Source organism: Pinus tabuliformis, chromosome Q (genome assembly GCF_031772625.1).
Source record: "Pinus tabuliformis cultivar Carrire ecotype Pingquan chromosome Q, CPIR1, whole genome shotgun sequence".
Classification (NCBI taxonomy): Eukaryota; Viridiplantae; Streptophyta; class Pinopsida; order Pinales; family Pinaceae; genus Pinus; species Pinus tabuliformis.
The window spans coordinates 215069664-215095287 of record NC_142296.1 but is presented as its reverse complement, the minus strand read 5'-3'; the positions used below and the strand labels follow the sequence as shown (position 1 = coordinate 215095287).

Here is a 25624-nt window from a genome sequence, read left to right as displayed (position 1 = left end):
GTAAAAAGATGGTTAGGCTCAAATGGCAGTTTACCAGTGCTGGCAAATGTTGCCAAACTATGAGCATGCAAATTGTGATTTTTTGGAATTTTGGTAAGCTGTGATTCTAGAAAGGTATTGAGTATTTCAATTGTTGCCCCTCTATAAGCTCTTAGCCTGAGATCATTTGTGACAAAGTTTCCTTTCATCTGTTGAATAATCAAATCAGAGTCTCCTAAAATTGAAATCCTAGCTGCCCCTAGACTTTTGATCAGTTTGAGTCCTAGCAGGAGGGCTTCATATTCAGCCATGTTATTTGTACATCTAAAATTCAGCCTATATGCATGTCCTTCAGCATGATCATTTTGCATGTTATGTATCCAAACTCCTGCCCCTGCTCCTAGTTTATTAACTGACCCATCAAATTCTAGATACCATAGGATTTCTTGATGACAACCAGCATCAGGAGTTTTAGAAACTCTCTTAGTAGGCAGATTTGGATTTTGTAACTCATATGGTTTGCCTTGTGTGTTTGTTGCATCAATTATTTCAGCAATTTCTAGATCTTGAGAAATGGATTTTTCATTTATGCTTCTTTGTTGTGCTGATTTTAGACCCTTGTCATCAGTTTTGGGACAAATTTCAACATTGTATAGTATGAAAGAGTCCATATCAGAATGCATGGAATAAATGGAAAAATTTTGGGGTTTCTCTTGACTGCGGACCACATATTTCATCAAAGTTTCCTGGTACAATCTCTTTGGCTGGCCAAAGACTGAGATGGTAGCATAGGACATGTCCAGTTGTAGAGATCCCTGGAGTTTTGCACCCCAAGATCTAGACAAAAGCATTCCATACTTTGGTGGGATATCAGCTACCACTACGTCCATTAAAATTGTCTTGGCAGGGTATTGGACTAGTGATACACATAAATCTTTGATTAGGCCTAGACATTTGACCTGGCTAGAATCAAAAGAAAACAAGCCTTTATATGGCCTTGTGATATCTAGGTCCAACTTTTCCATCACAGACTTAGGCATTAGATTATGGGAAGCTCCCGAATCAAACATTGCATTGTGAAGTACTTTGTCATGAATGTTTAGGCTTACATAGAATGGGGGAATTCCTCCATATATTGTTTTACCATTTACTTCAGGGCCAAAAATTAATTCAGGCTGGTCATCTACGACATTTACTGTATCTCTATTCTCTGAGATTTGAAGCGACCTGCTGATTTGTTCTATATAGACCTCATGTTTATTCAACTCGGACAGTGGAATGGATATTTTTAACTTGCCTATTTTAGTCTTTAGGTTGAAAGGTTTTTCCACTTGAATTTTTGCATTCCGGGCAGCGAGATTTTCTTTTTCTGCTGTGTTTTCAATGCTTTTCTCTCTATCAGGAGTGCTGTTATGAACTGAATCTGCCTTAAAGTCAATTTCAGGAGATCTGTTTGCATTTTCTTTTGGAGGAAAGGAGGTGGATGGCTGATTGTTTGATGGCTGTAAGTCTGATATGTCCTCAACCGTGGGCTCTTTTGGGTTGAGGTCTTTTCTAGCAGGGAGTTCTATAGGGGAAGTTTTATCCTTTGCTTTTTTAGGCTGCTTGGTATCTTTCTGCTTGTTGGGTTCAGGAACATCTATTGTTCTGCTTCTTAATTTGTATTGTTTGTGAACCTCATAGATAGTTGCATCATATCCATCTCTGAAATCAAATGATTCTCCCGATTTGGTTTGAAATTGGTTGAAAGTATGAGCCTCTTGGTCATCTTGGGTCAAAAAGATTTGCTATTCACTGTTTAGACCCATCAAATTAATCTGAGTATCCTCTGTTGGCCCACTAGAGGTTGAAGCTTTAGCATAGTTTTCTTGGAATGGAGGTCTAATGTTTTGGTCAGGACCAACCTTTCCAGCATTGGGATTCTGATTTTTCCTGAAGTTTGGATTTCTTGCAGTGTTACTTGGTTGACCCTCCCAAGAGGATTTCCTCTCAATTGTTTCTACTCTATCACCCAATATATCCATTCCTTTGATGATTGCATCTAGTTTTTGCTCAAATGCAGAAGGTTCTTCTTTGAAGGGAGTCCTTCTTTCAGCTCTAGCTCGAGCTCTTTTAGAGATCAGATTAGCCTCTACACTAACAGCTATGCTCTGCATGTCTTCTAAGCTTGGGGGATCTCTTTCCCTGAGCTGGTAAGCCATGTCAGAATAAAATCAATCAAGAAATTTGATCAAGGCCCAGTCAGGTGGAGGTCTAAATTTCTGAGGAATAGCATTGTACACATTATTGAATCTAGCATAGTAGTCTTGGGCAATTTCTTGTGGGCCTCGTTTCAAGCTCTCATATTCTGATAAGATATGTAATGGGTCCTTTTTCTTTTCCCATCTGTTCAAAAAAGTTTGATAAAGGGCATCTGGATCAACAATTGTGTTTACAAGGAGTGCTCTAAACCAAGTCCTAACATCACCGGTTAAACTTTGAACAAAAATTTTCATTCTGACATCATTATCATCAATTTCATAGTTCTCAAAATAATCCATCATTTTCTTAGTATGTTGTTGTGCTGTGTAGGTGCTAGTACCATCAAAATAGGTAATCTTGCTTTGATAATCTTGAGGCATAGCCCCTGGATTTGCAGGAAATTGCAGGGGAGCATATCGGTTTGCCATATTTGCAGGTATAAATGGGACAACTGGGAGAACAGGTATAACAGTGGAAATATGTGTTGTGGATGGAGGAGTGGAAAAGATGCTTTGAGGTGATGATGGTGAACTAGAAGAAGCTGCAGCAATGGAAGAAAGGACTGCTGCTTTTCCGGGAGTAAGCTCAGTTTGGATAGAGTTCTGCTGAGGTGTGTCAAGGTTTAAATCAACAGAATTTTCTTGATTATCTCGGCTTCTAAGGTTCTTTGGGATCAAATTAGGATTTTCAAAGATAGCTGGAGGATTCAGATCTGGATTTGATCTAGTGTAACAGATTTTCTTCTTTGGAGCCAGCTTCTAAATCTGTTTTTGGTATTTTCTGGAAGTATTTGGAGAACACAGCTTTTGACAATATCTTTCTAGGAAATTATGAATTGTGAGAGTCTTGAATTTTCTTGAAGATATTTCGAAAACAAAAGGAAACTGATCAAATTTTTGAGACAGCTGTTTAAAGCCTAAAACTAGATTGGAGATAGACTGAAGCAGCTTTTATTTACTCCTGTAATTGCATAGCAAAAACAGTTTCAAAGGCTGCCTGGCTAACTTCAGGCTCCATCTGTAGCTTTAGAAAATAGACAGCAGTAACAAACAACCATTCATTTCCCCAATGGAGTCACCAATGATGTTATCACTCAGGTTGTTCCCCTAAAGTTGTGAGAAAAGGGAATACGGCCGAGGTAACCACTAACCAATCTTTTAGATGCAGATTCTAGCCAACCTACTGCCAAAGAGGGCTCTCTCTTTATGATTTGGCTTTGTTTTGGGGTATATTAGGCTAGTTATGAAGTGCAAAGGTTTGTTTGATTTTTGGATGGTGACATTCAATAGAACAAGGATGCAAAATATGAGAAGTTCAGACCATTGGGTTAATGGAGTCAATGAAGATGAACTGCTGGGTATGGTTTCTTTGACAGAGGGAGGTACTACAGAGCAAGGTAATTAACCACAAAACAAATTGTAAGCTGGAATCAGGTGGAATGGGGTCAGGGGGTGAAGGGAAACTAAGAATCCTTCATCATGCTGACAGAGGGAAAGTGAATGAATATTGCTAAGGAGCAGTATTGAATTCCTTAGTTATATTCAAGGTGTAAGAACCAGGGAAACAGGAGCAGTTAAGAATTCCTACTTATGCTAATTCTGAAGAAAACATAAAAAATAATAGGGATTGAACACAGAGTATAGTTAAGCAAGTTCTGGGTTATTCTTTTCCCCTGTTATTCAGAATATGATATATAAATGATATATAAAACACAGAAACAGTAAAACATGAGTTTAAAAGACTTATTGATCCATGAAATAATTCGAGAATTCTACAACATAGTCTTCTGCCATCAACTCCACAACCAGAGAGTTCAGCAGCAAAGCATTCCAGCAACCTTTTATTCAGAAGAGTTCTCAAAATTAAAGCGCAGTTCCAGAATGATATCACCAACCCCTAATACTTAGCTTGGGGAGGTATTTGTACAAAAATGTTTACAAAATATCTCAATGAGATAATATCTATCAATAACTTCTTTCACCTACTTTACAGGAGCAGTAAATGATCTTGGGAACAGAGAGAAATGAATGCAGGAGTAAGAGATGCTGTGCTGGCCGCTCAGTTGGTGAGATGCATTGATTATTTGCTCAGCGGGTCGGCCAATAGATACTTTAATGACATTCCGCGCTGCTAGCGTTACTTTTTTGGGTGCTTTGATTGCGCTTTAATAGACCATTGCCCAGCGCGGTTTTTATCTGCTCCTTTCTCCACTTTATGATATCTGATGTGTTCTGGGAAAAATAAACCAAAGTTTGAAATCCCCCTACAAAATTTCCAGCATACTCTGCCACCACTGGTCATCTGGTAATTGGTGTCTGCGCATTTTTATTAGAGTTTCATCAACATCCGTGTACCTGAAGAAAGTGCGCTGGACTGTGAAAAGATGTCTTACTTCATGTTCAATAAAAAACAGATTTTCTAAATTATCATACAGGCTCTGTCCAGATGGGAGTGCCTTCTCTCCTGCAGAACTTGATGATGCTATGACTTGATTATCCACATATGTATTCAACCTGTGTACATAGTCTGCATGTGTCATCAGTCTGTAGTCATTAGTTAATAAACTGGGTAGACCCTTTTCCTCCAAAGATGTAAACTTCTGTGTGAATGCATTTATCTCCATTTGCATGTCCTAGCACTTCCTCTCCAAATTTTGTATGAAGTTCCTCATGGTTAGAACTCTTTTAATTTTTAGGATGGTTCTTGTCCTATCCTTGATATCCAGTGCTGCCAGTTGTTCCTTGGTGTGGGTGTTCAAAAACTGTATTAGTCTATTGGCCTGTTCGGGCATGTGTCCCAATGAATCCCTGGCCTTTTGAATTTCTTCTTGAGCTACTGTTACCAAATCAATCTGCTCATGAATTATTTGTATTGATGTCCATATATTAGTGATGGATTGGCTAATTTTGGCCCAAAAAATGCCCCTGATTTCTCCCAGAGGCTTGTCTAAGGAGAGGTCTTTTTCCAATGCCTTTACTTTATTCTATAATGCTTTTACCTCCCTTGTTTTTTCTACCACAGTCATTTTAGATTTGTCATAACTTATTTCCAACTTGGCCAACTTCTCTTTAGCATCCTTTAATTCTGATACTTGGAGTCTTAGATCCTCCATAGCCTTTATCATTTCCTCAGTAGTCATGGTAGTACTGCTGCTTGCTGCAGTTGTTGTTGAAGTACTTGGTGTTGTTGATGCCGGGACAGTAGGAGGGATTGCTGTTGTGACTGTAGAAGGAGCAGTTGTAATTATCAGAGCTGTTTGAGAAGGCTAGGAGGTGGACTCTCCCTGCTTTCCTTGCAGTGCTTTCTCCAATGCCTTCTCCGTTTCTGCTAATCTCTCATTCATTTTCATTAACAGGTCCATCGTATCTTCTTGTGATTTTTGTTCAACAATCTCTGTAGTTTGGGGATGCATGGTAATGGGTAGCTTGAGCTGCTTCCTGAGAGCTGCAATGTCTTCTTCCTTCTTTTTTATTAATGCTTTGATGCCTTTGGCATCCTTGGGATCATGTCCCAGCTCTATGATAATCTCTTCCAAGGACTTGATTCTGTTATCCTTGGCTAAAGAAGAAGATTTTTCCAACTCCAATTGGGTAAAGGTATTATTTAAAGAATTATGCAATTTGTGGGCCAATAATGCCTTATTTGCCAATGTGGAGTATACCATTTCTCCAATTTGTTTATGCAACTCAATCTGGTCCATTGGTTGAATGTCTTTGGCTAATACTTCCAGATTGGTCCTGATGTAATCAACAGCTGACTGTGGTTGCTGCATTTTGGGCTTGAAGTGACTCAGGATCATCTTTCCTTCTTGAATGTCATATGCTGACATTAACCTTTGTTGATTTGTGGGGGCCATCTTCAGCAAGTGATTATAAAGTTGAATTCTTATTGGCTCATTCTTTGCCTTTATTTCAGTAAATGTTCTCTTAATGTCAGAGCCTTGCCTGCCTTGTGGCCTGGCAGAAGAAAATTCCACACTATGTTGTCTTCCAATCTCCTGCCTATGTGAACTGGCCGATGTTTCTGTGACCGGGGATGTATCCTGGCTGACTACTCTTTCTTCCCTTAGACTTTCTGTGGTCTCCTGAATGAATTCCTCCTCTGATAAGGGGTTCAATCTTTGCCTTTTCTCCCCTAGTTGCTCTGCAGAACCGCTGATCGGTGTGTCTTCTTGCCTGTCCCTTTTCTTGCCTCTTTCCTCATTTAGAGGAGTTTGTAGTACAAGGATTTCTGGTGCTTTTGTTTGAGCTGGAGGAACCTACCCTTGGCCTTGTTCCTTTGATGTAGCTGGTTGGTCTGTCATTATGTCCTGCTCTGAACCTATTACCTCTTTGCCCTTTGCTGACCCTGTGCTGGCTTTTTGTGTGGGCTGCTGAGAAGTCCCGGCAAAAGATGTATCACCTCCTGTGTGCTGAGGCAGCTTGAAGGATACCTGTCCAAAAGAGTCCAGGTCAAGCGTTTTTTCAAGCTCTTTCATGGCTTTTTCCAATTTTTCTTCCTCAGTAATCTCTTCAATTAATGTGCCTTCTACCCATTCTTGTTGGTTAGCATATTGTTGAATTTCAGGGATCTTGTGGTGAACATATGCTGTTAGCTTGTTTTTCACTTTTCTATAACTTATGAAATGATCAGGGTCATAAGGTGCCCAATAAAAACTTTGTTTCAACTTAAGTTTCTCCCCTAAAATCTTGTCAGCCTCCTCCCAGGCTTCCCTTTTATTGAAGACAAATGGGTCCAATTGATTTCTTATTTTCAACTGTGCCTTTTTCTTGACAACATAGAAATGAGTCAAATCTGAGCTAATAAATTGCCTAAAGTATTCCAGGGAAAACAGTCTCATAGGCACATATTTTGGCAGCTTATAGGGGCACAACTCACAGCCATATATCCTGATCTCAATGTGATTCTGGTAAAAGTACTAGTCACATATACTGTAGCCTTTTAAGAGATGTAAAATTTTCTGCATTTCACCAGAGAGTCTGGCAGGAGTTGTCATCAATAAAGAAGAGGCTGGGTGTATGAACATGTCAATGAATTCACAATAAGTATAAGGGGAGTCACTAGCACGGTGGAAGACTGAGGTCCAGAAGATTACAGACCTTCTCTCTCCTTTGAGATCCAGTTTTCTAAGGGGAATTTGAAAACTATCTGGTTGATTGTACAACAGCAGATGATATATGTATGATGTGTATTTGAACACTCTTTCTCTGTCTAGGCTCATGAATTTCTCATGGATCTTATTAGCTATGAAGGTGGCATAATCATATTTGACAGCAGGGGGTTGTCCTAGAGTAAACATGGACAACAAAACTAAGGTAGTCTCATCAACATACTCACTGGTTTTAAATCCCAAGATGTAGGATATCATATCTACAATGAATCTCCCTGCTTCAGTGAACCATGAATGCAGATAAGGAGGAGGTTGCTGGGGCTGGCAATTTGGTTTCATGAATAATTGAGCTATTCTGGTTATCTCTGAACTGGGCAGTTTGGCACCTTGGTCAAGCAAGAATCCCATGGAGAGAGGGGCCAGAGGCTGAGTTGGCTTAAAGTGTAGCATCTCATTGATGGATTCAGGGGTAATATAGAAGAGGACAGTCCCAGATGGAGCCATAACTTCTCTTTGAGTGGGATCATAATTGGCACAACATAAGTGGATGATATCAGGAAGCACATTTACTGAGGGGAGGTAATATATGGGCATGTTGGACTCCCAAATTCCATAGACATTAGCATTGCTGCGGTAGCTATTCCTAATTTCACAAACTGCTTGGAGGTGAGGCTTGTCACCAATTAAGTCATTAATCTGGAAATCTCTGTTAGCAAGGGGCAACCATTCCAATTCTTTGTGTGGTGCATTAAGGGGGGCAACATTGAGGGCCACTGGAGCCTCCATTAGTTAAATTATCTTGTGATTTTTCAACTTGAAGCTTGAGTTTTTACAGCAACAGTAGGTAAAATGATACTTTTGGGTCCTTTCTGCGGGAATTGTAGGCCGAAATGAGCTTGAATTTAGCTTAGTGGGCGAATTTTGCAGTGGGGGATGGAGTTTGAAGGATTTCCCGGTAAAATGGATAAAAACAGAGGTTACAGTGCGCGGGTTTGAATGCAGCTCAGTGTTTCTAATTCAAATTTGGGTGTTTTTGGCGAATTTATAGAGAAAACTAGAAAAAATGAGGTTTGGGAGAAAAATTTGGGTAAATACCTGTTTTAATGGACGCCTTGTGCAAAATGTAGGTGGCAGACCGAGCTGGGTGGCGGACTGTGTAGTCAAAATGCTGCTTTGGACGTGAAACAACATGCAGAAGTCGCGCAGAAGAAACAAATAGAAATGAACGAAAAATGACATTTTACGCCTTTTTGACAAAAAATTGATTTTGGCGGGTTTTGGCACGCTTCGGTTGGGTGACGTCAGCATGACGTAATATTTTTCGTGTAGCGAGGGTACGGAGGCTGACTTGGCAGTGATGTGGCGGTTGACACAGCGGATGATGCGAAGGTGAGGTGGCAGACGACGTGGGTGATGACGTGGGTGACTACGTCACCAGGAGGAAGCGAAGGGCGGTATATGGTATTATCCCACACTGCTTTTGGACAAAAGCTGTTTTGGGTGGAGGGGTCGCGATAGTCCCGAGCGGGCGCCATGTGGTTCTTGTACGACGGCAAAACCGCCATTTTCCCGGAGGCTAATGTTCGGTCATCGGAGGGGTTTCGATATCGCTGTGGGTCGTCCGATGGGAAAGCCCGGATCGGACGGTCGAGAGTGGACAGAGTTGGCGGAGGGGTACGGCGTGGGGACCTGCCATATAATTCAACATTTTGTAAGGTTTTGCAGTGTATTTCAACTTTGGGTTTGTCGGGTGGGTTGGTTATTCATTTAACCGAATGTTGAATGAATCCCAATGTTTATATGCACGCGCGGGGAGGGTTGTCCATAAGGTTTCGGATAAACCTTGGACCCCCTTAAAACATTAATATATGGCTATTATCGTCGGGGGTCGGGATATTTAAGTCTTTTTGGGTTTTTTTTTATGTATTTTATATAATAGGGGTAGGGAAAACATTTATATAGGAACTATATAGTAAAGTTAATATGTTAATAATGAGAAATATTTTCAAACAAAGCACTAAGTCAAAAAAGTGGAACTTAGATTTTAGGGAAATGAAAAGAATTGAAGTCATGAATTTTAGAGACTTAGCATAATGGAAGAAAAGGATTTTTACACAAGTAATGTGGCTTAGTTCTCTTAAGTAAACCAAGAATTTCACTTAGTCTTTCTCATGAAATGAAGTGAACTAGGAACACTGAGCAGATCTCAATGTCCTTGAGGGGAGGTTAGTAAATGTTTTTTGGAGGAATGAGAAGGGAAATTAGTCATGCTCCAACTATTTCATAGCCACCTTGCCATGGCATTTATGATATCCATGAGATGCAACATCTTAAAAAGACAAAATTTGTTCACAAACCTGCTTCTCCAACATCAAAACTGCCTACCCAGCCTAATACACCTAACATTTTTTCTTCCTTTTTGATTGGGTGCATTTGAACTAGCAAACCCTTACTCTCTTCTTTTCTTTTAGCTGTAATCCTATCTAAGTCTGCCCTTATTTCTTCCAAGGGCTCAGATTTAACTGTTGAGCACCTCTGCTTCTCTACCTAACTACTTATCTGCCAAGCTTGAACTGTTTGGACAGATCTTATTCTCTAGTTCTAAAACAAGAAATTTAAACATGGACTGGTCAAGATTAAGCTATTTGGTCACCCATCAACTGTGGCAAGAGTAAACTGATTGCACACAAGTGATATTCTTTTGCAAAAATAGGACAGTAGTGGCATTTTGGATTAGCGCACTTTCTTGGTCTTTTCTTTGGGGTTCATTTTCTTTCTTTTTGACCAATTTATTCTTTTTGCCCTTTGATTTTTATTTTAGGGCATACCCTCTTTTCATTTTTTAATTTTTTGTTTTTTTCTGAAAATATGGAACCTTTACAGCATGGAAAGGATGAACATATTTGGCATTTCAACAGTCCATCATGAAATATGACACCTATTGGTATAGGAGCATAACAGAGTTATCTAGAGAAGGTGCTCAAAAATGATGGTAGAAAGAAATGCTCAACTCAATAGAACTCGTCTCTCATTACACAATCTCTCCATATCCATTGGCATAGACTTCCCTCCTACTCTTATATCCTCAACATCCTCCAGTTGCTTGGAAAGTTATGAGGATAGTAATTCTACCCACTAGCCTTGCTCCCCTCCTCTCCTTGATCTCTTGGTAGGTGAAGAGAAAGACAAAGGTCCTATTGTCTAAGGTTCTATAAGCCAAAATCTTGAAGCAAAGGCATGAAACTCAAAGCAATCCCTGTCCAATGTCACCCAGACTGCCATCAAAGAGCCCTCTCAGCAAGACACAAGCTCTTATGGATGCCTCATAGTTGATGAAAATGTGGATGATGAGTTTTACGGCATTGCAAGCATCGACGAAGTAGGAATATTCAACAAAGCGCAACAAGCTCCATCTGGCACTGGGAAAGAAGGTGGTTTGAAAATGTTTTCTATTTAGTTTAATTTGTTTTTTTTCCTCCTTAGCTCACTACATGGCTTTAGTTTTGATGGCCACTCCTGTAGGAATCTCGACAAAAGTTATTTTTGTAAACTCTCTTTTGATTTTTGCATGGTCCATGTTACTCTGTCATACCTCTATTCACTTTAAGGGACCATCTAGTTTACCCTTCATGGGCAGATGGTCCACATCTAGCTCTTCTTAGTTTAGTCTCGGCTCTAGGCCTCACAATGACTTTAGGATTGAATTATATGTAACATATTTTTGCTAATATAAAGTTTCTTACTTGCTTACAGTGAAAAAAAAAAGCGTGAAAGAGATATGTAATTCATTCTATGTTTATTTGATATGTGGTGTGTTATATATATAAAATAAAATTTCCATAAATAAAATAGCTCAATTTCCATATTAAGTAAAATAATTTTATATCAACATTATATAGAGAGATAAAGCAGTTGAAATCAATTTTTCTTATATTTTCATTTTCCATTGTGAGAGAGATGTATAATTTATTCAATTCTTAATACAGATGGTATCTGACATTTAAAAAATATTAATAAAAAACAAAATGTGTGTATGTATATAAACATAGAGGTATTCCTTATTGCATTAATTGGTGTTTTCTAGTTTATGCAATGATTTATATGGAGTTGACATGTGGCATTTAAACAAAAGGTTTTATAACACACACACACACACACACACATATATATATGAGATAGAGAGATATTTCTTATTCTATTGATGTGTTTTCTAATAAGAGAGATAGGGAGACCACTTTCATAGAGAGCCTTCTCATCCTTGAGGTAAGGCACATACCTCAATAGCTCCAGGAACCTGTTAGTGTACTCACCATATGTCATAGAACCCATCTACAGCTCAGAGAACTCCTTAGCTATGTCATCATAGTACCTATTAGACAAGTACTTCTTCTAGAAGAGTCTCTCAAACCCATCCTAGATCAACTCTTCTTCCCGAATTCCCTTGGAATTCTTCACATATTCCCACCAAATATTTTCTTTCCCTTTCAGACTGAAGGTGGCTATCTTGGCTTTCATGTTCTTTGAATGGCTATGCAATCTGAATAATTTCTTCATCGCAAGAAACCATGCCTCTGCATCTTCTGAATTCTTCATCTCTCCATCGAATGTAGGTGTCTTGAATTTCTTGAACTCCTCATCCAAGTACTCACCCCTCCTATAAGGATGATGAAAGTGATGACTATGATGATGTCTCCTGAATGAGGAACTAGAATGATGGCCATACATATCATTCCTCCTGTCATGTGTATCCAGTTATATACCACCGCAAATTGTATCCCCTTTATCCAACCTATATCTGAATCAAGACCTGCTACCACAGGCTCCATTAATTTTCTCTTCCTATTCTTGATTGATCCTCAACCGTCCCTATCTCTGCAACTATGACAAGCTCTGAAGAATCATTGCATTAACCTCTTCCTACTTCTCTTGATCCCTTGCAATTCTTTTTTAAGCCTCAACCAACCTGTCATTGTCCACTTTGAAACTTCTAATCTCTGCCTTCAAACTCCTCAATGTATCTGCTATATAAGGAGAATGCTCTCCTCCTTATTTTCCAACTAATATGTAGGGAGAGTCAAAGGAACTATAGTATACCATTTTTCTCGTCATCTCTGATTCTCTTCTTCCTACAAGTAAGCCATGTCAGATAATCCAAATAGATACCAAAATAAAAAATATACCTCATTGATGTTCAAGGGAGGCTTATCTGATCTACAAAATTAGTCCACATTAACATAATATATATATATATATATATATATATATATATATATATATATAATCATAATCATATCAATATAAAAAAACCATGCATGACCATACCAACTATATACCATGACCCCATGCATGACAACCATAACCTTAACAACATTATATTTTACCCAAAGAGAGCATAACCCTCTCTAATACCACCCTATAACCTTCTCCTCCCCCATTTACCCACTTTCATTAGCTTGCCTGGGGTAAATATGAGTTGAGGGTCACTATGATAAGACTCAACCTCCTATATGACCTTAAGGAAATGGAGTTGACAACTTGAGACCTTACTGACTTCCCTCAGGTGCTACAAGACCTCTAAGAGAAACCCAACCCCTTTAGGTGTCCAACCCCTGAGATAACTCTCTTTTTCACTGACCTAGAGCCTCAATCACTCCCATAATATTGTCTGCCATCAAATGTGGACTTTCCCAGTGAGTTCTATGACAACGACCTTGAATTCTAAGCCACTTTTTCAGTTCTAGGACTCAGGCCTCTGCCCAAAACTTAGTGAAGCTTCCAGAAATAAGAAATAACATAGAAATGAAGCTTATAAACCAAAAATTGAACCAGGACTTCACCGGATCCCTCCCAACCAGTACCGACATTTCATCAAACACATGGTAAACATGCAACCTACAGATCATGAATGCAAATATGAACATAGGGATCTGGAACTTATCTGAGGTTAAACAAGAAAGACAATTTCCTTCTCACTATAGTTGTCATAACACCAATTAGGTCATGCATTCATTAACCAGACATTCATTAATGGAAATGTGATAAGAGCCATACTTAGAATTGTCAATTAACCATGCTTATAACCAACATATAACCAAATAAATAACAATGATAAAACAACCATTAAAGCCACATAATAACAAGTACATTTACTCATCAAAATAAAGAGGAACTTAGCTCTTATTAACCATATGCAAAAGCCAACCAAGTCAGGGACTTCCATGTACCACCCAACCATAGATTGGGATGAATCAAATCTTTCTTTCAACCAATCATCCTCGTGCCATATTCCAAGCATGAATGTGGGATCTCATGAGATAAACCAATCCATAAACAACCAAGGGAATCCAAAGGTTAAACCACCTCCACCCTCACCATACTGTGATCTCACCTAAACCAGTCCCAAGATCACAAAACCAAACCGAGCTTCGATGCCTCATAATTTCTTCACCATCCCTTGAGGAGTTTTCCTATCTCCACCCACCTGTTGAGGGCTTCCCAGAGAAAACCATCTCCTCCCCCAACCCTTGGGATTTTCCTGAGACCACCTCACTCGGATCCAAGACCTTCTAGAAATCCAAATCTCTACCAAGAAAGAATCCCATCACACCATGGCTATCCAAAAATGGTAAGGCAAGGCTGAAACCACTGTCACAAATCGGCAAAATCCATGCCATCGACAACAAAGAAACCAAAATACACACATGCATATTCCATGCATGCCAAAATTAGCTAGGAAATCATACATGCAATCTGTTACCTGCAAGTATTCATGCTGAAGATGTTTGATCCAACCTATCCTTGCTTGATCCTTGTTTCCTTTACCTTCCTTCTCCTTCCTTTGCTTCCCTTGTCCTTCCTTTGCTTACTTGTTTTCCTTCTCCTCTTGGTGCTCTTTTCCTCTTTGAGACTAACTCCAAAACTAAACTGACAAAAAGCTACAACCGATGCTCTAATTTGTTTTTATTCTTGATGCCTCTAATTTCTTCATTTTCCCCTTATTTTCCTTCATTTTCCTCCTGACATGCAACTTGTGCCCTTTCACCTCCCTTTTCTCCTAATTTCCTTTATTTTCATAAATAATATGCTAATTAATGTCTCTTTTCCTTTTCAAAGCCTTTTCCATTTCCTTTCCCAATTTACCCTTAGCCATAAACACAACAAGTGATGCCCACTAGGATACTTTTCCCAACATTTATATTGGAATATATGTCCCATGACCTTGGTCTTATTTTTTCTTTATTAACTTTATTACACGAAATATTAACCGGGGGATGTTAGAGACCCATCCCTCTTAGGGGAAGACCATCCTCGATATTCTATGACACCTACAAGCAACAAACCACTAAAAAACATAACATATTTCCCATGGAGCTATATAACTTATCTCGTTGAAGTATTTACAATGAACAACCTGCTCTAAAGCAAAACCATCATGAAAAATGTGACAACATGATAACCATACCACTTATTGGAGCTTTATAACACAACTCATTGCAATATCTAAAATAAGAACCATACATGCATATGTACATATACAAAAACTTCTTTGCCTCAACTAAAAAACAATGAAGGATACATAGCCCACATCTGATCAACCATCTCCCATGTAGCTTCATCGGGCTCAAAGTGCTTCCACTACACTTTAACTTGCTCAATTTCTCTATTCCAGAGCCTGAGTTGTTTCCACTGCAATATGCATTGAGGTTCTAGTTGGAATTATCCTCTTGGTTCCATCTGCAATACAAACCAATAAATAACATTATCAACATCCTTTGAATATCTCTTAAGCAATGAAACATGGAAAACATCATGGACTTTCACTATCGGAGATAGTGCAAGTCTATAGGCCAGTGGTCTAATCCTGTCAAGGATATCAAAAGGCCCACAATACCGTGGTGCAAACTTGGCAAATGATCCAGTCCTCAAGGAGCTCTTCTTTGGCTTGATGTGCAAATACACATGCTCCCCAACCTAAAACTCCTTAAATTCCTTGTGATGGTCTACATAACTCTTCTTCCTGTCCTGTGTTGCCTTTAGATTCTTCTTTATAACCCGCATTTCCTATTCCATGTCTGCAACATGTTTGGTCCTATGAATACCTTGTTCACTAGATCACTCCATTTGATGGAAGTATTACAACTCTGCCCATATAATGCCTCAAACAGATGCATCCTCAGTGATTCTTGATAACCAATGTCGTAAGAAAACTCGACCAATGGAAGGTACTCCTCCCATCTCCTCTGCTGACGCATCACATACATCCTAAGAATATCCTCCAGAATCTTATTGACCCTCTCTATTTGTCCATCTGTTCGCGGATGATAAGTTGTACTAAATGCCAACTCTGTCCCCAAACCTACAAACAAATCTTTCCAAAACTTGGAAGTGAACTTCACATCCCTGTCCAACACAATCTTATTTGGAACACCATGCAATCTCACGATATATCTGATGAGGACCTGTGCCACCTCACTAGCTAAATAAGTAGTCTTCACAGGAATAAAGTGAGCTACCTTGCTCAGCATGTCGACCACAACCATGATATAATTATGTTGCCTCAATGTCCTTGGAATACATGTAATGAAGTCCATGGAAATAACCTCCCATTCCATTCTAGAATTAGAATAGGCTAAAGAAATCCACCTAGATGCTTACACTCGGATTTCACCTACTGACAATCCAAACATTTAGCCATGAACTTTGGCAGTTCTTCAGATTCAACCAATGGTAGAAATTATTCACTGTTGTCAAAATCTTCTGGTATCCTGGGTGACCTTAATATGGCTTGACATGAAGCTCCCTCAAGATAAGCTTCTAGAGTCCACTGTCATCTGACACATAGATCCTCTCCCTAAATCTCACCAAGCCCTATGTCATTAGATGATAGTGCACATCCTGGTCACCTGTACCCTGCTGCTGTAACATATGCCTAAGCTTTCTATACATGTCATCCTGTTGTCCTACCTGTAATATATGATCCTGTAAATCATTCCCATACAGGCTCACTGTTGCAATATGGTTCATCTACACTCTCCTACTGAGAGCATCTACAACTGTGTTCTCCTTACCCTTGCTGTATCTGATCTCATAGTCAAATTCACTAAGGGTGGCCAACCATGTAGCTTGCCTAACATTTAGATTTAGTTGGTCAAATAGATATCTCAACCCACCGTGGTCACTCATTAATACGAATCTCCTTCCAAGAAGATAATGTTTCCACATATTCAATGCATGTATAATAGATGCCAACTCAAGATCATGAGTCACATAGTTCTGCTCGTGCTCATTCAATTTCTTAGACTCATGTCTTACCACCTATCCCTCTTGCATCAAGACTCCAACAAGTCCTCTCTTGAAGGCATCTGTACACACCACGAACTCTTTATCTAGATATACAATCTTAAGAACTGGAACATTTTTCAACAATTGCTTGAACTGCTCAAAACTGGTTGCACATTCCTCTGTCCATTAAAATGTCTTCCCTTTCCTCTACAAAGATGTAATGGGATATGTAATACATGAGAAGTTCCTGATGAACCTCCTGTAGTAACTTGATAACCCCATAAATGATCTTACTTCATCCACATTCTTAGGAGTTTCCCACTCCATGATAGCCCTTATCTTTTCTGGATCTACTGCTATGCCTTCCTTGGAAAAAACATATCCTAAGTAATGTACCTATGTTTGAAAGAAACTGCACTTGCTAATCTTGGCATACAACTGATGCTCTCTTAGCAATCTCAACACTGTGCTAAATGCTCGGCTTTCTGTTCCTCAATCTTCGAATTTATAAAAATGTCATCAATGAATACAATAACAAACTTGTCCAGATAAGGGCACAACACACTGTTCATCAAGCACATAAAAGTAGTTGGAGCATTAGTCAAACCGAATGGAACTACAACAAACTCATAATGGCCATACTCGGTCCTGAAAACAATCTGTAGATGCCCTCTTCTTTGATGCATACCTGATGGTATCCTGATCTCATATCAATCTTAGAGAACACTACTTCTCTCTTAACCTAATCAAACAAATAATAAATCCTCGGTAATAATTACATGTTCTTGATCGTCACCTTGTTCAGTTGTTATAATCAATGCAGAACCTGAGATTACCGTCCTTATTCTTCACGAACAATACTGGTACACCCCAAGGCGATACACTTGGCCTAATATATCCCTTATCAAGCATTTTCTTCAACTGCAACTTCAACTCTACTAAATTTGGTGTGCTCATCCTGTAAGGTGCCTTTGATGTTGGTGCTGTTCCTGGTACCAACTCAATAGAAAAGTTCACTTCCTTGTGGGGAGGAAATTCTAGAATCTCTGCCAGAAACACATCCTGAAACTGCTATAATATAGGGTACCTCTTGAATATTTTTCATCCTCAACATCCTTACCCTTGTCACTAGATATATGGACTGCAAACATCAAAAATCCTTTCTTGCAACTGTGCTTAACCTGCATAGTGGTGACCATACTCACTTCGTCTTTCCTTGAAAAATTCTCTTTTCCCCATTATCATCTAGGCACTCAATAGCCTTGTCATAAAAATCTACCTTGGTACTGTGAAGGTACAACCAATCCATATCGAAAAGCATACCATATGATCCCAATGGCAATACACTCAGATGTGTTGTTGTAGGCATACCGTTAAGCTCAAATGCACAAGCTGTTACCCAATGATGAACTCTCTTCTTAGTACCTATAGCTAACTGCACCAACCAAGACTCTGCATGCACTTATTTTCTCAAGCCACACTTATCGACCAGGTCAGGATTAAAATAACTATAATTAGATCGAGGATCAATCAAAATAGAAATAACTCGACCACAATGCGTACCTTCCATCTCAATAATGGATGCCTGATGATCTTTCTGCTTTTTTTCCACAACTAAATAAATCTGAAGAATGATATGACCAACATCTCCAACTATCTGCACCTCCTGAGCACTGTATATCTAATGCCTACCACCCTGGTACAATGGACAATCCTTCTTGTGATGATCTTTTCCACATATCCAACACTCCAAAGGTCCCCTACCATCACCTCTATTCTATTGCTCTCCAGGATGCGACCCATTTCCCTTGTCAACTACATTAAACTTATTATAAGGAACCAAATTTTCTTTGTCGCCTGCATCCTGAGGACTTCCCCACTTCAATGGACACTTCCCTTTAATTTTCTCATTTCCTTTAAAGTCATGCTTAGGCTCAGCTTTGCGTTTTGACTGCTCATCACAATGCTTTAGCTTCCTGATGGCTTCCTCCAATGATCTAGGGTCATCAAACTCAATCGGGTCTCTATATGCTAATAGTAATCTACTAATGAATCTATGAATCTTAGCCTTCTCACCCTTGGGGTAAGGCACATACCTCAACAACTCTAGGAACCTGCTAGTGTACTCATCATCTATCATAGAACCCATATGCAACTCATAAAACTCCTTAGCTCTATCATCATAGTACCTTCAGACAAATTCTTCTTGAAGAGTCTCTCAAACTCATCCCAAATAACATCTTCTTCTTGAATGCCCTTGAAATTATTCACATCTTCCCACCAAATGTTTTCTTTCCCTTTGAGACTGAACGTGGCTACCTTGGTTTTCTTGTTCTCTAAATAACTATGCAATCTGAATAATTTATTCATCTCAAGCAACCATTCCTCTGCATCTTCTAACTTCTTCATCTCTCCATCGAATGTAGGTGGATTGACTTTCTTGAACTCCTTAAACAACTACTCACCCCTCCTATAAGGATGATGAAGGTGATGAATGTGAAGATGTTATGAGACCAGCTCACAAAAAGATAGAAAAGATAGATCAACGCCTTAGAATTCAGCCTCTTCGAGGGGGAAACCTATTTTATATTACACAAATGAATGATTCTTTGATGATTCAAATGACAAAACCTCCTTTCTATATATAGGAGTCTAAGGAGTCACAATATAACCTAGCCGACCTAACAATAATAATATAAAGGCACAAAAATAACAATAGAGGAATTCTATGGGGCACAGTAATAACAATATGGGGACAATACGGGCACAAAAATATTAATAAGGGAAATAACTACAATAGTAATGGGGTAATCACTAGTATTATAGGGACCTAACATGCCCCTCTCCTTCAAAAAAGTGTTGTCCTCAACACTTGAGTAGTTCTGGATGCTTCTACATAAAATTCTCATCCTCCCATGTGGAATCTTCAGCAGATAAGTTCTTCCACTTGATGAGATACTCTGAAATTGATCGATTTCGTAGTTGTCAAGTTCTTGTTTCTGTGACTGCTTCCGGTTCCAATATAATTTTTCCTTCCTCGTCAAGTTCTGGCAATATTGTTTGAACTAGGAGCTTGTCGCCTATAACCTTCTTTAAACATGAAACATGGAAAACTGGGTGCACTCGAGAAGCTGCAGGAAGCTCCAATTTGTATGCCATAGTACCAATCTTTTGCAACACCTTGTACAGACCATAATACTTTGGTGATAATTTATTATCCTTCTTAGCTTGCTTAAGGGACATTTGTTTATATGGTTGTAGCCGTAGGAATACCCAATCACCTACATCAAAACTTCTTTCGCTGCGATGTTGATCTGCCTGTTGTTTCATTCTATTCTGTGCCAACACGAGGTTATCCTTTAAGAGTTGGAGGACTTGTTGTTGATGCTCGATGTGATGTTCCACTGCTTGAACCTTAGAATTTTCTCTTAAATATGATGTGATGGATGGTGGCTGATATCCATAAAGTGCCATAAATGGGGTCATTTTTGTTGCTGTATGGAAGGAAGTGTTATACCACCATTCAGCCAGAGGCAACCATTTGACCCATTGTGTTTGTTTATTAGATACAAAGCAACGAAGGTATCCTTCCAAACATTTGTTTACTATCTCAGTTTTCCCATCAGATTGAGGATGATAAGATGAGCTATGAGCTAACTGAGTACCGAGACAAGAAAATAATTCTGTCCAAAAATTTCCAGTGAAAATGGGATCCCTGTCACTTACAATAATCTTTGGGTTTCCATGTAGCTTTTGAATTGTTTCCATAAATGCAGTAGAAACTGTACTAGCTTTAAATGGATGTGATAATGCACAAAAGTGTGCATACTTGGTAAGTCTGTTAACTACCACCATGATGACACTCTTTCCCTCAGACGTGGGTAAACCTGTGATAAAATCCATTGAAACCTCCTCCCAACATTGGTTTGGAATGGATAAAGGTTGTAATAGACCCGGGGTCTTAATTGTTTCAACTTTATTTTGTTGGCAAACCAAACATTCTGCCACAAACTTTTGAATATCCGATTTAAGGCCATCCCAAAAAAATTCCTTCTTAACCTTGTGGTAAGTTTTTAAAAATCCTGAGTGCCCTCCTAAGGGAGAAGTGTGCAATTCCATAAGAATCTTTTGTTTGAGTTGGGAATTCTTACAGAGGTATAAGCAATCTTTGTACCATAACGAATCATTTTTCCAGCTAAATGTTTCAGATGTACTGGAATCTTGTTGTAACTTTCGAATAAGTGCCCACACTTCTTCATCATTCTTCCATTCCTCCCTTGCTTCGTTTATCCAATTTGGTTGGATAATAGAAATGGCGCACAACAATGCTTCCACATCCTCATCCTTTCTTGAGAGTGCATCTGCCACCACATTTTGCTTCCCTTTTTGTAGATGATTTCAAAGTCATAACCCAACATCTTTGTGACCCACTTTTGTTGCTCTTCAGAGGATAATCTTTGTTCTAAAAAGTATTTAAGGCTATCATGATCCCTTTTTACCTTGAAGTGTCTTCCCATTAGGTAGGGTCGCCATTTCTTAAGTGCATGTAGTATTGCCAACATTTCCTTCTCATAAATAGCTTTGTGTAAAAACTTTCCCTTGATTGGACGACTTTCAAAAGCAATGGGTCTTTCATCTTGCATTAAAACAACACCAATTCCATTTCCTGAAGCATCACATTCCACAATAAAGGTTTTTGTGAAGTCCGGTGTAGCTAAGACCGGTGCTTGGCACATTGCCTCTTTAAGATGTTCAAAGGCCTTTGTTGCTTCTGGAGTCCATGAAAATGCATCTTTCTTCAATAATGTTGTTAGAGGTGCTGCTATTCTCCCATAATTCTTAACAAACTTGCGATAATACCCTGTCAACCCGAGAAATCCTCGCAGATGCTTTATGGATGTGGGGATTTTCCATTCCTTAATGGCTTTAATTTTGCTAGGGTCTACCTTAACTCCTTCATGAGATACAATATGACCCAGATATTCCACCTCTTGTACTCCAAAGAAACATTTGGATCTTTTTGCATATAATTGTTTCTCCTCCAATAGTTGTAGCACCCTGTCAACATGTTCAACATGATCCTTCCAAGACTTGCTGTAGATTAGTATATCATAAAAAATACTAACACAAATTTTCTAAGGAAGGGTTTGAAAATGGAATTCATCAAACCTTGAAATGTAGAAGGTGCATTGGTAAGGCCAAAAGGCATGACCAAAAATTCATAATGACCCTCATGAGTTCTAAATGCTATTTTTAGAATGTCTTCAGTCTTCATTCTGATTTGATGATATCCTGAACGAAGATCCAACTTGGTGAAGTAAATTGATCCATGCAATTCATCCAGTAATTCATCAATGACAGGAATGGGAAACTTATCTTTAATAGTGAGCTTGTTGAGCTCCCTATAATCTGGACACGTGCCATGATCCATCCTTCTTGTGCACCAATACTACTGGAGCAGAGAAAGAACTTTGACTAGGTTGAATTATACCAGCCTCTAGCATTTCTGCAACCATACGTTCAATTTCACTCTTTTGGGCATAGGGATATCTGTACGGCCTGATGTTTGGAGGAACACTTCCTGGAATCAGATGAATAGCATGATCATGATCACGAATAGGTGGGAGACCTTTGGGAGTCTCAAATACCTTGGAATGATTGTCCAAGACTTTTTGGAGATTTGGAGAAATAGATGATTTTGATGTGGAAACATCTAGTGAACATAATTGGGCAATTACACCTCTTTGTTCCTTTTTTAGAAGCTTTGTCATACCATTAGAGCTAATTATCTTTCCTGGTTTCCTTGCAATACCCCTTAATTCAACTTCCTTTCCTTCCGCATAAAATTTCATGAAAAGTTCTTGAAAATTAAAAGTTATTGTACCCAAGGATTGTAGCCATTGGACTCCTAGTACAACATCAACACCTCCCATTGGAATGGAAAGCATTGGGCTAGTCAATACATATTCTCCCATGGATAGCTTGATATTATGGCACTTTCCAGAGCAATTTATTGTTCCTCCATTTGCAACTATCACTTGACACTCTGGTGTTGGATATAGGAAGCAATTCAATTATTTTGCTACCTTACAATGAATAAAATTGTGGGTACTTCCTGAATCAATCAACACTATTACCTTTTTCTTCTTGATTTGTCCTTCTATCTTGATGGTTTGAGGAGTGGTAATTCCAGCCAATGCATTACAAGATATGGTCAGATTCATTTCTTCTTTATCTAGGCTTTGTTCCTGGAGTATATCCTCTTCTTTTGACCTTTCTTGCTCCTTTTCTTCTTCCTCTTCACAATCTATGTAGAATAATTTCTTCTCAGCACACTTATGACCTTTAGTGTATTTGCTATCACAACTGTAACAAAGCTCTTTTGCTCTTTTTTCTTCCAATTGTTGTGGTGTCAAACTTATAGGTTGTGGAAGACTAGGGGCAACAACACTTCCATCTTTATAGTTGTGAGTGGTATGCTTCTTGGTTGCCATAATTTTGCTTTCCATTTTTCTTGCTAACCTGAATGCCTTCTCTAATGAATCAGGTTCCCAAAGGCGAACATCATGTTGGATATTATCCTTTAAAGTCCCTATGAACACATCAATCCTATGCTCCTCTGGAATATTTTTACCCTTATGTTCAATTTTTGGAACTCCTCAATGTGCTCCATTATTGAACCCTTTTGTTTGAGACTTATCAATTGGCTAAAAAAAGTGTTGCTTTTTGTATCCTCATAATGTGCTGTCAATTCTTCCGTAAAAATTGCCCAAGTGATAATTTGTTTACGAGAGCAAAGCCATTGATACCATACAAACTGACTTGGTTCCAAATATAAAGTTGCAATACGTACCTTTTGTGTGTTTTGCACATTATTGAGATAAAAAAATTGCTCCATCTGTAATATCCATGTTGCGGGATCCTTGCCATCAAACTTCCTCATATAGATTTTTGGAATATGGTGGGTCTTCGATCCAACATTAGAGTCTATGAAATCATGATTAACATTTCTTTTGTTTGCATCATGAGTTTCCTTTACTACCCTTTCACCATTAGTAAGTGTTTCTTGTAGAAAATTTGTCAAATCTGTCTTCAAATCGTCAATCTTAGCTTCCATGCCATTCATCTTAGCTTCCACGCCCTTTATATTAGATTCCACGCCATCTATCTTAGCTTCTGTTATCTTTTGTGACAATGAAATTTGTTGCACTTGGTCTTGTAATTTTGATATATCATGTAGCATTTCTTCCTCTTCTTCATGAGTCATGCTAGAGCTTTCAGGTTGCTTACTAGGTGTTTGCATTTTTTTTCCTCGGGGCATTAGTTACCGATAATAATTCTCTACTATGCCCTTTGAATTCCTTCAAAATAATTTTTCAAACCAAGCTTAAGCAAAATTTTAAAAAAATCTACACACCTTTTTTCACTTTGTAGGAGCTCGATATTGCCTCTTATGTATCTCTGTAATTTCGCATCATCCAGTTCTGAAATTGTGACCTGCAGTAGCCCTCTGTGTCCTCTTTCCACTGCCACCAGTCTGATCCCAATTGGATTCTCCAAGGAAGAGTTATGCCAAATCTCCCACAGTGACCTGATTATAGACTAGTTCAGTAGAGTGAATTTGTACGACGTGCCACGTGTCCCTGTTTCACCCTTTGGCTCTGAAAAATATATACAAGAAACTACAGTCTGTTCTCTTTCTGTACCTTCTTATGAAATTTCAATCCGATGCTCAGAGAGAAAGTTATGACGATTTTCCCCAGGTCACCTGTTTGGAATGTAATTCAGGAGTTTGCAAAAAGACCAACTTCCTCAGATCATATCTCCGCAAATATAGTGCGAAAAGCTTTGAAATTCAGACCCGAGCTTCAGTATGATTTCGTCTCAAATGGGTTTTTCTTTTTTCTCTTCTGAAACGTCGCAGAAAAAAAAAGTTATAGCAAAAATGCCACGATGACCTATTTGGAGCAGCGAAACCCTAGAATCCAAAGCTCCGATACTAAATGTTATGAAACCAACTCACAAAAAGATAGAAAAGATAGATCAATGCCTTATAATTCAGCCTCTTCGAGGGGGCAACCTACTTTATGTTACACAAATGAATGATTCTTTGATGATTCAAATGACAAAACCTCCTTTCTATATATAGGAGTCTAAGGAGTCACAATATAACCCAGCCGACCTAACAATAATAATATAAAGGCACAAAAATAACAATAGAGGGATTCTATGGGGCACAGTAATAACAATATGGGGACAATACGGGCACAACAATATTAATAAGGGATACAACTACAATAGTAATGGGGTAATCACTAGTATTATAGGGACCTAACAGATGATGTATCTTGGATGAGGAACTAGAATGATTCCCATACATACTAGTCCTCCTGTCAGGTGTATCCAGTGATATGCCACCTCTAATTGTATCCACTTTATCCAACTTGTATCCGGTTCAAGACCTACTGCCATAGGCTCCATTAGTTTTCTCTTCCCATTCTTGACTGATACTCAACTGTCCCTATCTCTACAGCTCTGACAATATTTGAAGAACCGTTGCATTGACCTCTACCTTCTTCTCTTGAGCCCTTACAAGTATTTCTTGAGCCTCAACCAACCTGCCATTATTTGCTTTGCAATTTCTGATCTCTGCCCTCAAACTCCTCAATGTATTTTCTATACCAGGAGAATTATCTCCGCCTTGTTGCCCAACTGATTTGTAAGGAGAGTCACGGGAACTGTAGTTTACCATTTTGCTCGTCATCTCTTATTATCTTCTTCCTACAAGTAGGCCATGTCAGATAAACCAAATAGATACCAAAATCAAAATCATACCTCATTGATGTTTAGGGGAGGCTTATCTCATCTGAAAAATCAGTCCACATTAGCATAATACATATATAATCATAATCATATCAATATAAAAACATCATGCATGACCATACTAATTGTATACCATGTCCCCATGCATGCCAACCATAACCTTGACAACATCAAATTTTACCCAAAGAG

At 38.8% G+C, this 25624-nt stretch overlaps 1 protein-coding gene across 1 annotated transcript in view; it reads right to left on the bottom strand.

Annotated features, from left to right (window-relative positions):
- Positions 1 to 25376, bottom strand: part of LOC149218976 (uncharacterized) — an 82343-nt gene extending 56967 nt beyond the window's left edge. The window contains exon 1 of the mRNA XM_089386677.1: positions 25231 to 25376. Coding sequence (XP_089242803.1) covers positions 25231 to 25376 — 146 coding nt within the window. The remainder of the gene's footprint in view (positions 1 to 25230) is intronic.
- Between the last annotated feature and the right edge of the window lie 248 nt (positions 25377 to 25624).